Here is a 15,857-nt window from a genome sequence, read left to right as displayed (position 1 = left end):
TGCAGGGGTCTCAGCACTCTCCCACCCGTTCTGGGAGCTTTGGGATGTCCCCATGGTAATCTTCAATTCCCAGTATCCACTAGGACGATAGAGAAAAAAGCAATTTGATACCTACCGGTAATTCCTTTTCTCGTAGTCCGTGGTGGATACTGGGCGCCCGCTCGTTTCCTGCTTACCTGGTTGTAGGAGTTTTTAGTTGGGTTTGCTGTTGCTGTCTCTGTTCCATGTTGGTTAGTGGTGCTACCCTTCTTATAGTAGGCATTTCTTTCCTTTGTTGTGGTTAGCTATGCTCTCTTTGTTGTTATTGTGTGTTGGTTCGTTACCTCACCGCTTTATGTGTTATATCCGTCTCTTAAAGTATGTCCGTCTCCTCTGGCAGTTTCCTAGACTGAGTCTGCTAGGAGGGGCATAGAGGGGAGAAGCCAGCACACACTATTAATTTCTTAAAGTGCCCGGCTCCAATGGACCCGATCTATTCCCCATGGTAATCTGCAATTCCCAATATTATGAACCTCTGCATAATATGGTTCCCACAGTGTGTGTGCCCTCCCTTATATCCCTTCCTTTCCTTTTTTTTACTTTTGCGCCCTCTGTTTAAACTACATAATTTCAATAAAAATCTAATATTGAAAAAAATAGGAATTTAATACCTACCGGTAATTCCTTTTCTCATAGTCCGTAGTGGATACTGGGGAACTGTACTTTAGTTCCATGGGTTATAGATCGGGTCCACTGGAGCCTGGCACTTTAAAACCTTTAGTGTGTGTATGTGTGTTCTGGCTCCTCCCCTCTATGCCCCTCTTACCAGACTCAGACTAGGAAACTGTGCCCGAGGAGATGGACATACCAATGAGAGAAGAAAACAGGTACAACAGCGGTGAGGCACTAAGCCAACACACAACCATAACCGAAAAGCAGGGCGCTAACCAGCACAGAGGATAGCAACACCAACCGAACCAGGATAGCACGGCTATCCCAACAACATAAGGGGACCACAACGGCGGGTCAACCAAACACTTACTCAGGTAAGCAGGAATCGAAGCACTGAGGTAAGCACCCAGTATCCACTACAGACTACTAGAAAAGGAATTACCGGTAGGTATCAAATTCCTTTTTTTTTTTCTGTGGGACTCTTTGCTGTCTGTAAGTTGACTTTGAGTCCTGATGGAGAAAAGCAGTATAGAAATAAAATTATTATTATTATTATGGGAGTGTTGCAGACGTGTGTCTGATAGTGGTTGCATACACAGATGCTCAATTGTTCATATGAAACGCCATATTCAGACATATCTCTGCCATAGAGATGGTGCAAGTTTTGATGGTGCATCCAATGATGGGTCTAAAAATGCACCAAGCGGTATCTCAGCACATACAGGAGCTGAGAGTGGGCATCTCAAGCCTTTCACATTCAGACGCATGGGTGTACACCCACCCTGTCCCATTAATTGCTAGTATGTACAGTATTTACAAATATGGGAAGAAACAGGAGCACTCACTGGAACCCATGCAAATATGAGCAGAGCATCCAAACCGCTCACAGATAGGAATAATCTCTGCGCCACTGTGCTGCCCAATTTCCTAATTTACCATTGATCTTATTAATAAATTCTTCTCAAAGGTCTGTACATCAGTGGTTCCCAAACTTGTTTTCCAAAGACCTCCAACAGTGCATGTTTACCAGGTTACCTAGCAGCAGCACAGGTGTAATTATTACTCAGACACATTTTAAAAGATCCAAAGGTAGAGCTCATAATTTCACTCGTGATTCTGTGAGGAGACCTGGAAAACGTGAACTGTTGGGGGTTCTGAGGACCAAGTTTGGGAACCATTGGTGTACATAATGTTATAATATACTTTGAAGGTTTTGTATTTTAACTAATACAGTATACAGTATCTGGCACACCCTGCATGAAAGCTGCAGCATGGCCACACTTTAATAGACATTATTGATGAGAGAAAATGGCTCATAGAGTAGGAAAGTGATGGAAATTGCATCTCTATGCCCTCAGCGTGTTACCATTATGTTAATGCCCCCGATCCTCCTTTGTGAAAGAGGCCGGAAGAGCAACTAGAAATAACAAAAAGGTCATGTACGCACGCTGTGCGTTGAATTAGGATGAAGACACATCTCTATGTCTCACAAATGGACTAAGGAGGAACTGTAAAACATGTCCTATGAGATTATCTGAATATTATATAATAAAGTATATTATACATTAGGTCTGTTAGTCCTATTGTCCTACCTTGGTATCCTCCACCTCCTCCTCCAGAAGTACATGGACCTCCTCCGCCACCAAAACCACCATGTGTGTCCCACTGTAGGGTGTCCCTAGCCCGGTTGCAGGACTGGCCCCCAACTGACCCTTTAAGAAGAGATTTCCCAGCCCACAGCAGCTCAGTGATGTCACTCCAGCCGCCCCCTCCACCTGCAGAGGAAACACAGCAACATAAAGAACAGTAAGTTACAAAGTGTCCATCTTTTTATTTACTACACCGACACTTATCCATAATTTGTCACTACTTATCTGATAAAGAATGAAGACTTGATGACCATAAAAGAAATAACAGCTGATACAATATGCAGAGAGAATGGTATCTTGCACTGTTCACCATAAGATATTAGATATAAACTTGACTATATCATTAAAAGATATACATTCTATATCAAGAATGAATTGACCTAGGATGGCAGATTCCTCTTCATGTTCTGGCAGCAGTGATAGCAATAGTTTTGCTACACTGAAGTCTTGGAGTCCCTTGAGTGTAGCCACTATCTAGTAACAAGGGGTTTCCCTCATTGGCTGCTTATGATGAAGGAAGCCCCTAGCATTTTGATAGAGGAGAGTTGGCAACATTTTGCATGGGGAAAAGTGCAACTAAGTGGCCCAAGGTACTATACTTTCCAACTTTTCAGGCAATTTCAATGTTGGAATACATGATAAATATACGTACAGTATGGACTATGGTAGAGATGTACCAAGCAATGATAAAAGAAGAGAGCCAGTGGAGAAGTTGCTCATGGCAACCAATCAACTGATCTGTATACTTTTATAGTATACAAATTATAAATGTTACGTCAATGCTGTTTGGTTGCCATGGCCAACTTCTACACTGGCTTACTTCTCCACTTTTATCACTGATTTGTACATCTCCCCCTAGTGTGAAGTCGACTAATAAGTCAACATTATAAAATAAAGCTCTCATACTCCCATTATAAACTGCCACTCCTATGTGCAGAGAGAGTCAGGGGCTTTTTATGAAGGGACCCCTGTGAAGTATCCATGTGACTACCCCCCTCCTTTTTCGAGCCGGCGCATGTGCATTGAAGAGAGGGTGGATATGTGTCAGAGTTTCTGGGCATGCGCATATCTCTGGCACCATTTTCCCGATGACCTCTCTACTGTGCATGTGCAGATATCTGGAAAAAATTGCAGTTTTCCCGGTGATTTACGCATGGTAAGTATAGTACATGGGTGCAAGGCCCTCTATAGATACGCTACTTTCCAAGAGCAGTGGTTCTGTATGCTGTGGCACCCTGGGGTGCCCTTGGTTGGTGGTCCAGGACCAATTCAACAAAACCAGAGCTGGTGGCTTCCAGGCATAAAATATGTGGACAAACCGAAGTGAATCCTGTCCTTCGCCTAAGGATGATATATAAAGGGTGACATACAATTTAATATTTTTTCGACAGAATTTCTCAATAAGAAACTTTTGGCCTAGGGGTGCCGTGAAAAAAGTCTGATACTCTAGAGCCCCGTGAATCAAAAAAGTTTGGGAACCACTGGTCTAGCATATAGAGTATGACTAACATGCAGACAGTAGACAGTGCAGCTCACATAACTTTACTCCAAAAACTGGTGTCGAGAATGTCACAAATTACAGACAACACTTGTGCTACTATATAATGAGATACAGGTTACTCAGTACTAGTGAAATACAAGTGGAACAACTGTATTTTATAGGGATTAATACTACCATGTGTAACATGTACACGTGCATCTGCCATTACCTCACTACAGTCTTAAAAATATCAGTCTAACTAGAAATACATTTTTATGGCGAATTGAAATGAAAAGCAGATACAAGTAGAAGAATTACTATTGACCCAAAGGATAACCCCAATTCTAACATAGTCATGCACTTTCTTGCAGTAGTTCATCAAATTACATTCTGTATATCAACCATTCATACAAATAGTTTATGTAATGGAAAACAGAAGCCATTTTGTAAACCACATATGTAAAGGAAACCTTAAACATGTAATATAACATCTGCAGAGAATTGTCATTTAAACTATTTGTTATGCAGACTTGTCACTTAAAAGTACATTAAAGTTGAACATAAACATCTTAAAATAAAGATCCTGGAATTCCTAAGAAAACAATTTTAGAAAGTATTGGAACGATATGAAAGGAACTTTTGGAAAATAAATATTTTTAACGACATGTAAGAGAGTGGTGATCTATTCTGACGGGGTGCTGAAATGCAGACCTAATGCAGATATGGTACATTTGTGATAGACATACAACTACGTTTACCCTTCTATAACTGGACCCAGACAACACCATATTATACATGAAGAAGACTTCTCTGCGTATGTACAAAAGAATGATAAATAGCATAATCACAACTTCCCTAAATCAGGGCAGGATTAAGCCCTCAAGATGCCCAGGGCACCAAAGACAGGGGTCCCTCCCCCTGCCTCAGCAACCACCCACCAGCTACACCCGCTGAGGGGAAGGCACCGGGGGGGGGGGGGGAATGGGGGGGAAGGGCATCCACGCAGCGGCAGGGAGAGAAGACTCACAGCTAAAGGGGAGGAAGGAATGCTGTATGTCCCTCACCCCTCCTCTAGGGCTGCTTGGTCAGTCCATGCAATCTACAGCCTCCGCTGCTGGTGGTGGCTGGAGAGTGGAGACAACAGCAAAAGAGCAGTGCAGAACTCTGGCCGGGGAGAGGGGGGGGGGGGGGGTACTGACCCCCTGGGCCTCCCCCTTAATCTGACTCTGGGGCAGATTTATTAAGCTCGGTGAAGTGATAAAGTAGAAGGTGATAACGCACCAGCCAGTCAGCTCCTAACTGTCATTTTTCAAAACCAGCCTGTGACATGGAAGTTAAAATCTGATTGGCTGGTACTTTATCACCTTCCACTTTATCACTTCACTGAGTTTAATAAATCTGCCCCTCAATCCCAAATTTTGTATCTGTACTGCAGTGTGCTCAATTAATTATTGAAAAGCAGGAGTTATCTGCAATATTATTAAAAATTAAGTAGCCATTTTACTTAATTTAGTGGCAATCCTGTGGAATTCCACAGGATAAGTGGTCCAAATAGGACTGATATATAAGCTGCTAAATGAGAACTACAGAGGTGTCCATTCACATCTAGCCTAACTGCACGTTAAACAGTCCTTCTAGTCACCCCATGCTGACTTGGTAGTGCGGGGCATCTTTGCGTGCTACTTTTGACAATAAAATGTGTCGTATTCACAAAATAATGCATATAGGATGCACAAGTAGACTCTGCTGATTAAAATTATGGCCCTCATTCCGAGTCGTTCGCTCTGTAATTTTCATCGCATCGTAGTGAAATTTCGCTTAGTACGCATGCGCAATATTCGCACTGCGACTGCACCAAGTAATTTTACAATGAAGATAGTATTTTTACTCACGGCTTTTTCTTCGCTCCGGCGATCGTAGTGTGATTGACAGGAAATGGGTGTTACTGGGCGGAAACACGGCGTTTTATGGGCGTGTGGATACAAAAGCTACCGTTTCTGGAAAAAACGCAGGAGTGGCTGGAGAAACGGGGGAGTGTCTGGGCGAACGCTGGGTGTGTTTGTGACGTCAAACCAGGAACGACAAGCACTGAACTGATCGCAGATGCCGAGTAAGTCTGAAGCTACTCTGAAACTGCTAAGAAGTGTGTAATCGCATTATTGCGAATACATCGTTCGCAATTTTAAGAAGCTAAGATACACTCCCAGTAGGCGGCGGCTTAGCGTGAGCAACTCTGCTAAATTCGCCTTGCGAGCGATCAACTCGGAATGAGGGCCTATATGCGGCGTGCCTATATTCTATGTGCGACACAGATGTTTCTGCATACGCAATGGTACGTTATAGTGTTTTCCTAGAAAACACTATAATGTACCATTTTGTATGCAGATAGAAACATAGAAACATAGAATTTGACGGCAGATAAGAAGCACTTGGCCCATCTAGTCTGCCCTTTTTTTTTATCCTTTAGGTAATCTCAACCCTTTTTGAACCTTAATTCTTTGTAAGGATATTCATATGCCTATCCCAAGCATGTTTAAATTGCTCTACAGTCTTAGCCTCTACCACCTCTGATGGGAGACTATTCCACTTATCCACTACCCTTTCTGTGAAGTAATTTTTCCTTAAATTTCCCCTGAACCTCCCCCCCTCCAGTCTCAGTGTATGTCCTCGAGTTCTAATACTTCTCTTCCTTTGAAGAATGTTTCCCTCCTGAACTTTGTTAAGACCCTTGATATATTTGAAAGTTTCTATCATGTCTCCCCTTTCCCTTCTCTCCTCCAAACTATACATGTTAAGATCTTTTAGCCTTTCCGGGTACGTTTTGTGATGTAGGCCATGCACCATTTTAGTTGCCCTTCTTTGTACACTCTCTACTGTATTTATATCCTTCTGGATATATGGTCTCCAGAACTGGACACAGTATTCCAGATGAGGCCACACCAATGACCTATACAGTGGCATTATTACTTCTCTTTTCCTGCTACTGATTCCTCTCCCTATGCAACCAAGCATCTGACTTGCCTTTCTCATTGCTTTGTTGCATTGCTTTCCTGCCTTCAAGTTACTTGAAATAGTGACTCCTAAATCCCTTTCCTCCTCAGTAGTTTCCATTATAGTACCCTTGATACTATATTTAGCCTTTGGGTTTTTGAGACCCAAGTGCATGATTTTGCATTTTTTAGCATTAAACTGTAGTTGCCACGTTCTTGACCATTTCTCAAGCCTAGCTAGGTCATCAATCATTTGTTTTACCCCTCCCGGTGTTTCTACCCTGTTGCATATCTTTGTATCATCTGCAAAAAGGCATACCTTCCCTTCAATACCATCTGCAATGTCACCAACAAAGATATTAAAGAGAACTGGACCAAGTACAGATCCCTGGGGTACTCCACTGGTAACATTTCCCTCCATAGATTGCACTCCATTAACTACAACTGTCTGTTTCCTATCCTGCAACCAGGTTCTTATCCATTTAACTGTTTTATAATCCACCCCCACGCTTTCAAGTTTATTTAGCAGTCTGCGATGTGGGACAGTGTCAAATGCCTTACTAAAGTCTAGATATGCTACATCTACAGCTCCCCCTTGATCTATTATTTTCGTCACAGAGTCAAAAAAGTCAATAAGATTTGTTTGGCATGATCTACCACCAGTAAATCCATGCTGTTTTGGATCCTGTAAGTGGTTTGATTTAAGATATTCCACAACTATATTCCATATAGTCGCAGACACACAGAGAATATAGGCATGCCACATATCATTTTAATGGGCAGAGTCTGCTTGTGCGTCCTATTTGCATAGTGATGCAAATAAGATGTAAATTTCTGTTTCTTATAACATTCTGATAAAATTCTTAATATCATTGTGGCAGATGTTTTTATCAATATACCTACATTTATTTTGTGATATTGTTATTTGCAACAACATAACATATTGAATTGAACATATATGTTACATACAGATACATAGGGCCTGATTCATAGTTGTACGCTATTCTGATGCCCACGCAGCTGAAGTAGTTTGTGCATACGTCACACCTGCAATGCGCATGTGCGGCGATTTAATTGCAATTATGGTCGCAGTGAGGTTTCATTTGCACGTGAATGACAGAAAGCAGCCATTTTCTGGGAGGTAACTGGGAGCGGCAGCAAAAACACGGGTGTGTTGTGACCGCTTTCGGGGGCCTGTATCAGCCGCCGTATGCAATCTTGTCTGCAGGAAACACGTCTCAGGAGTCTCAGCTGTGGAGGCCATTCTGAGCAGTGACGTGTGATGAGGCAGAGCCTTTCCTGTCATACTAACGTTTGCTTTAGAGTTATGACTCTATAAAGTAGAGCTGGCCAAACCACTCCTCGAGATCTACCAACAGTTCACATTTTCCAGACCACCGAGCTGGTACACAGGTGTAGTCATTACTAATTAATATGTGCTGCATTCATTCCTAACTGACAATTCTACAGATCTCCAGGAGGCCTGGAAAACATGAACTGTTGGTAGATCTCGAGGACCGGTTTGGCCAGCCCTGCTATAAAGTATATGTAAAATACAAAGAAAATATTAGAAACATCTTCTTTATATTATTCTAATTATTTTTATAGTTTGGAGTAAAAAGTCTATGGCTGCCTCACCTGCCTATCTTTTCTGCACATCTCTGATCAAAACTACACCAAATTTCCAGCAGTTTATACTGCTGCACTTGTGTATAATGCCCACATGAACCCTTGGTTCATACAGTGGGATATATTTACTAAAGTTCGTATTTTCCCGTTTGAGGTCAAAGTTCAATCACGAATGACATCGAAAGTGTAAATATGCAACTTTTTGAATTTAGTACGACTAATTTACTAAGCTGCCGTATTCTGCATTTTCGGTTTTACCGATGTCGATGTCATTCGTTTTTTTAGGCAGTGTTTTACGTGAGTGACTTGTAAAACACTGCCGACTTTAATACAATGAATCTCGGCCGGATCTGAGAGATCCGTGCTGGGCTTCATTGTGCACCTTGTAAAAAAAAAAAAAAAAACATGGTTAAAATTAAAAAAAAAAATTGCGTGTGGTCCCCCCTCCTAAGCCAAACCAGCCTCGGGCTCTTTGAGCCGATCCTGGTTGCAAAAATATGGGGGAAAAAATGATAGAGGTTCCCCCATATTTAAACAACCAGCACCGGGCTCTGCGCCTGGTCCTGGTTCCAAAAATACGGGGGACAAAAAGCGTAGGGGTCCCCCGTATTTCTGAAACCAGCACCGGGCTCCACTAGTCAGATACATAATGCCACAGCCGGGGGACACTTTTATATAGCTCCCGGCGGCCCTGGCATTACATAACCAACTAGTCACCCCTGGCCGGGGTACCCTGGAGGAGTGGGGACCCCTTTAATCAAGGGGTCCCCCCCCTCCAGCCACCCAAGGACCATGGGTGAAGCCCGAGGCTGTCCCCCCCATCCAAGGGCTGTGGATGGGAGGCTGATAGCCATTGTGTAAAAAAAATAAATTTTGTTTTTAGTAGCAGTACTACAAGTCCCAGCAAGCCTCCCCCGCAAGCTGGTACTTGGAGAACCACAAGTACCAGCATGCGGAGGAAAACCGGGCCCGCTGGTACCTGTAGTACTACTACTAAAAAAATACCCCAATAAAAACATAAGACACACACCTTGAAAGTATAACTTTAATGCATACATACACACCTCCATATACACATACTTACCTTATGTTCACACGAGGGTCGGTCCTCTTCTCCATGTAGAATCCATGGTGTACCTGTGGAAAAAATTATACTCACAAAATCCAGGGTAGAAGCCTCTTCTTCTTGTAATCCATTTGTAATCCAGGTACTTGTCAAAATAAAAAAACGGACACCCGACCTCGCACTGAAAGGGGCCCCATGTTTTCACATGGGACCCCTTTCCCCGAATGCCAGAAACCCCCTCTGACTTATGTCTAAGAGGGTTCCTTCAGCCAATCAGGGAGCGCCACGTTGTGGCACCCTCCTGATTGACTGTGTGCTCTTGTACTGTATGACAGGTGGCACACGGCAGTGTTACAATGTAGCGCCTTTGCGCTCCATTGTAACCAATGGTGGGAACTTTGAGGTCAGCGGTTGACCGAAAGTAACCTCACCGCTGACCACAAAGTTCCCACCATTGGTTACAATGGAGCGCATAGGCGCTACATTGTAACACTGCCGTGTTTCCCCCATATTTATGCAACCAGGGCCGGCTCAAAGAGCCCGAGGCTGGTTTTGCTTAGGAGGGGGGACCCCACGCATTTTTTTTTAAAGAAAATAACACTTTCCCATCCCCTTCTCATGGATCCGTGCATGCCTATCCAAACACGGGATAAAAAAGCAGGTCTGTTTTTTTTTAGCACTTTTTCACGAATTGTATTTCAGCACGGCAGTGTTTGGCTATTGTCGGCAGTGTTTGTGATTTGTACTTTTTAGTAAATTACCGATTTCTACCAAATTGCAGGCGTATTTGACCGATGGTGTATTGATTCGTGATTTTTTCCTAGGACTTCCAAAATATTACGAATGCCCTCATCACTGCCGAGATTTTTGCTTAGTAAATTACCGAAATGACACTTTGAAGAAAAAACGGCATCTCGGTCAAAATCGGGACCTTAGTAAATATACCCCATTGTGTGTAAATCTGGCTCTGGTTCTAGCCAGTGCCTCCAGAGCTTTTTACCTCACCACACGTCCCCGTGATTCTGAGTGATCATAGACTCGCTTATAGAGTCTGTGTTTCTGCGTGTCTGCTGCAAATGTGTACACAGTTGCTGGCAGCTGCAAAGGATCCGGTGGGTGTCTCAATACTAATCCCGACGACTGATATGTTAGCATACCCCCCAACTGTCCCGATTTTCGTGGGACAGTCCCATTTTTTGGGGACTGTCCCGCTGTCCCACCCGCGGGTCGCAGTGTCCCGCGGTGGGTGGGACAGCTGGGAGGCTCTGTCACTCACTGCCCTGCTTAGCAGAGCAGCGGTGAATAGACGCTGTGCGGGGGGCCAAGGGTCCCTCTTTCCTCTGCTAGAAAGTTAGGAGGTATGCATTAGCATGTTTTCGCACATTCTCTGAGTAAAAAATCGGATCTGCAGTAACATTAGCATACTACACATGATTGTGCTCATATTATGCTTCGTTTTACGTTGTAATGTTGCAATTTAACAAGTGAGATCCATTCTATTTAACAGTTTTTCCATAAAAGCAGAGCCACTTAGGTAGTGCTTGTAGCAGGTATTTAATACCATGTGATTAATATCTCTTATACACTAAAATTGAAGGTCACAGCCGGGAGCCTGACACAGATGCTATCCGTCTGCGACCCGCGTCAGGCCCCTTTCCCACTGCCGTCTCATTCCTGGGTTAGTGACGTAGCCGATGACTCGGCGGGGGTGGCGCTTGGGGATCACATGATCTCCAAGCACCGCCCGTACATTCTCTGGAAACGGGAAACCGGGTCGATGCGACCCAGCTACCGTTTTCACAGAGAGTTTTCCTGGTTGAACCTCGTGTTCAACCCTGCAATCTACCCGAGTTGGAATACTGGGTCACTCGATTCCAACTCGCCCCTTTTACACCAGCCTGCACAATAAGCTGTGTTATATGGTGGCGGTGTAAAGGGGTACTATTTTATACTGCCCCGGGGCAATTTCCACATTACCAGATCATGCCTGTCACAAAGTATATCTGTGTGCAGCTGAGTCTCTCAATCTGTATTCGAAGTGCTACTATGTGGCAGCTGCAGCTTTTTACAATACAAGTTACGTTATGCTCCATATACAGGCCATTCATCATGGCGGATATCCCAGAAGGGTGCGACCGTATAATGATTGACAGGCGACGGACGTCTGGGGGTGGTGATGTGCTGATGGAGAGAGGAAAGCAGGAAACGGAGAAGTGTCATGGCCATTTTCGGACGTGGCTATGACGTCGCCTGTGTTTCCTGCGAGTGGAAACATGACGGTGGTACCTCTGCATCTGCAACCATGCTGCGTAGGCAGGGGTCAACCTCTACTTGAGGTTTTTGCTATGTGATCGCAAGTGAATTGCGATCGCATCACGGGGCACCCTTGCCCTGTGATGGATGGCCCCCAGCATGTGATTTTAGTGGTTCGAGATTTTGCTAAGATTGCAAAATCTTCGACCAACTCTGAATAACCCTCTTTATCACTAAATATTGCCTCTAAGTCACTTCATAGCCATATAAAAAGCCTCTTACAGTGTACCAGAGATGCTAAGTTATAGCCTATGTACAAAGTCACAGATTCAATGTAACGCAATGTGGACTGGAGACTAGCTGCGCCGCTCGTATCAGTAGTAGCACAAACCAGTGGCCAGTGTACACTAGCAATGTAATTTTGTCGCCTCTAGCAGTTGTTAGCTGTGTGAACAGGACACAAATTTGGAAAAAAGGACCCTGCTATTTTGTGCACCTGGAGCAGCATACTATGGGAGTAATTCAGACCTGATCGTAGATGTGCGAAAAAACGCACATTTACAATCCAATTCTTAGACATGCAGGGGGACGCCCAGAATGCCTGATCCAGCCCCCCACATAGCAGTGATGCTTTTGGATGTTTAGGGTAGCCTCTGTCTACACAGCCTAGCTGCAAAGACAGACGGTTACCCATCATGTTATGGGTCACAGTGACTGCGTGTGACGTCACGCAGCTGCCGCGACCCGCCCCAGCAATGGTCCGGACACACCTGCGTTGTCTGGACCGTGTCTCTTAAACAAAGCATCGACACCCACAAAATGCAGCGTCAACACCCCGTTCCTGCCCCCCACCAGGTCTTAAACTGCGTTCTGAAGAGAATACAGTTTAGGACCTTGCACGTGTGCGTACCGGTGTAGATGGGCAAAAATTCCTTCAAAGCAATTTTTGCCCATCAGTGAGAGGGTCTGAATTACAGTAGGCCCTATGAGGACACATCTGTAGTATGGTTTGCTGTTCTCTATGAGCTACTTTGGCTGTTGTGTTGTTTCTGGCAAACATAAATAGTTTTGGTAAAGACTCAGCAGAGTGCAATGTCCTTTTTGTTGTGTAAATTACAAGATACCTTATCAAACACAGTGAGTGTTAGTGTTGGAAAAATGCTACTATTACTAAATACACAGCAGCATCTTGTGCAGACTGGTTTGGTTCAAACTGCGATATATAATGAAAGAAATTGTCATTCTGTACCCTTTGCCAGCCTTCTCCCAACCCCCTGTGCTGCAACATAACATCCATTGCTTCACACCTTTATCCAGTACACAATGTTACTGTTTTGTAAATGACTATATGTTCTTCTTGTACCTGCTGCTCCACTCTTTCCATTCATCCCCGGAACTGACATATTTCTTTCAAACGCCTCTTCTTGTTCAAAGTCTGAAGAATCATCTGGATCTTCTAGGTAAGCTTTTCCTCCTCCCCCTGCGCCAACCAGTAATGGTGTAAACACACCATTTATCTCCTTCAACAGAAAGAGTAATACAAATGTCACACACTGAAATAACTGGCTTATTAAGGAATGTCTAATAATGTGTCAGTGCAAATCTTGTGCCTTAATTATTCTCTGATCTTACGATGAGACGTACTGTACATCTGTGTTTGGTGACCTGTGTATGGGAACCTATATCTTACTGATGTTAATAAGGCGAGGGAACTTCAAATAAAATACAGGCAATGTTGCAGAAAAGAAGAATTCTTTCTAACAGTTGCTGATAATTAGAATATGTCTAACTTGTACTTAATACTGAACAGTTAAAAAGGCAAATCATTTTTCTTATATATAACAAGTTTTAGTTTCATTAACTAAATACACTTGTGGAATACCAGATTTGCTCTACAGATATTATTAAAAGGGTTGTGGACCTTTTTACATCCCCAGATATTTAAACGACCCGAATATATATATATATATATATATATATATATATATATATATATGTATTTGGATCCAACCCGGCACTCAATAAGGGGCAGCAAATCCCACATACAATGTTACCTTGCTTGGGTACCCTTCTAGGGTATATATCAACCACATGTACACATAGAAAGAAGAGAGGTGGCACTCCAAGGCTTTTAGCAGGTGAAAAAACTTTAGTGGTCAAAGGTTAACATTTCAGGGATTAACACCCCTTCATCAGGATAACACGTGCAATGCAAAGAACAAACATTTATACTTACAGGAGCCTCCATTCCCGTTCCACGCCGTCTGCCGTCCCGGAGCACCGCAGTCCACTTCCGGGCGTGGAACGGGAATGGAGGCTCCTGTAAGTATAAATGTTTGTTCTTTGCACTGCACATGTTATCCTGATGAAGGGGTGTTATTCCCTGAAACGTTGCCCTTTGACCACTAAAGTTTTTTCACCTGCTAAAAGCCTTGGAGTGCCATCCCTCTTCTTTCTATGTGTATATTTCTATACATATATATATATATATATATATATAGAGAGAGAGAGAGAGAGAGAGAAGGAGAGATAAATGGATGCATTTCAATAGAATGTGCGGGATATAATGCTGTCCGAGTTTGCCAGAGGTGCAGGATTCTGGCTGAACTCAAATGAAAGTGGCAGCCATTAACAATGTCTTATCATCTCTGAGGAAGCCGCTGATGTGATAAGAGGCGGAGAAACGCGTAAGACATCCTGCATTTGTCCGGTACCTTATTTATGGCACACTTACCACCTACAAACCTGATTGGACACTCCGGATATGGCACCAACAATGTGTTAAAGACACCAGGAGCCAGGAGAAGTTTCCATATGCTCCATTGGGAGCTGGATGTATGAAACAGGTGATATAAAAGCCGTTTGAGCCGCAGTGCTATTGAACTAATACATTATAAGAACTTTCACCAACTAACTTACTAACATTAATCTAATATCTAACTGGATCAAGCAATTTCATAACACAAGTGCACTGATAACATGACCGAAATAGCTGATTAAAATTGCATGAGGACTAATGAACTAACTATGTTTTATGAGATGTTGCTTAAATTCATTAGTTTTTAATATGTGTCTATATGCATGATTTTATGTATATACAGAGTTTGTGATTTTATTACTGGCCGGTACATATAAATCAAAGTTTTTTTAACTGTGTGATTATTAAATTATACACGGATCTCTGAAAGCGCTGTTGTTTGTGTTTGTTTTGTCATTAACAAGGCAGAACCATGCCTTGTAAATAACTTTAAAAAAGCATCCCAGTTTGGCCGGAATCCCACACCACCTGCAAACTTGGACAGCATTACATCCCGACCAAAATCCCCAAACTCCACTAAACACCAGCAATATCCTGCAATGGTGCCCTCCTTAGTACAAAACAGTATATATCCAGTGCATAAGTGGCACTCAAGGGACCTTTATCAAAAGAATCTCGGGGGTCATTCCGAGTTGTTCGCTCGGTAAAAATCTTCGCATCGCAGCGATTTTCCGCTTAATGCGCATGCGCAATGTCCGCACTGCGACTGCGCCAAGTAAATTTGCTATGCAGTTAGGATTTTTACTCACGGCTTTTTCTTCGTTCTGGCGATCGTAATGTGATTGACAGGAAATGGGTGTTACTGGGCGGAAACAGGCCGTTTTATGGGCGTGTGGGAAAAAACGCTACCGTTTCCGGGAAAAACGCAGGAGTGGCCGGAGAATCGGGGGAGTGTCTGGGCGAACGCTGGGTGTGTTTGTGACGTCAAACCAGGAACGACAAGCACTGAAATGATCGCAGATGCCGAGTAAGTCTGGAGCTACTCAGAAACTGCTACGAGGTGTGTAATCGCAATATTGCGAATACATCGTTCGCAATTTTAAGATGCTAAGATTCACTCCCAGTAGGCGGCGGCTTAGCATGAGCAAATCTGCTAAAATCCGCTTGCGAGCGAACAACTCGGAATGACCCCCCTCATGACAAACTATAACTTGTCCAACGTTTCAGTCGGTCAGAACTTTTAACAAGAACATGATTGTTGATAAAAGTTCTGACTGACTAAAACATTTGTGTTACAGTTTTTTGTGAGATTCTTTTTTCTAAAGGTCCCGTGAGTGCCATCCATATACTGGAGAATTCTTTGTGGATTGCATTGAACTTT

The 15,857-nt window shown here is 43.3% G+C and overlaps 1 protein-coding gene across 1 annotated transcript in view; it reads right to left on the bottom strand.

The window, feature by feature from the left end:
* Positions 1–15,857, bottom strand: part of LTK (leukocyte receptor tyrosine kinase) — a 307,777-nt gene that overhangs the window by 110,399 nt on the left and 181,521 nt on the right. The window contains exons 12-13 of the mRNA XM_063947926.1: positions 13,082–13,238; positions 2,244–2,426 (exon numbers count right to left, since the gene is read on the bottom strand). Coding sequence (XP_063803996.1) covers positions 2,244–2,426; positions 13,082–13,238 — 340 coding nt within the window. The remainder of the gene's footprint in view (positions 1–2,243; positions 2,427–13,081; positions 13,239–15,857) is intronic.

The sequence above is a fragment of the Pseudophryne corroboree genome, chromosome 12 (assembly GCF_028390025.1).
Source record: "Pseudophryne corroboree isolate aPseCor3 chromosome 12, aPseCor3.hap2, whole genome shotgun sequence".
Taxonomy (NCBI): domain Eukaryota; kingdom Metazoa; phylum Chordata; class Amphibia; order Anura; family Myobatrachidae; genus Pseudophryne; species Pseudophryne corroboree.
This window is presented reverse-complemented; position numbering and strand designations above follow the sequence as displayed.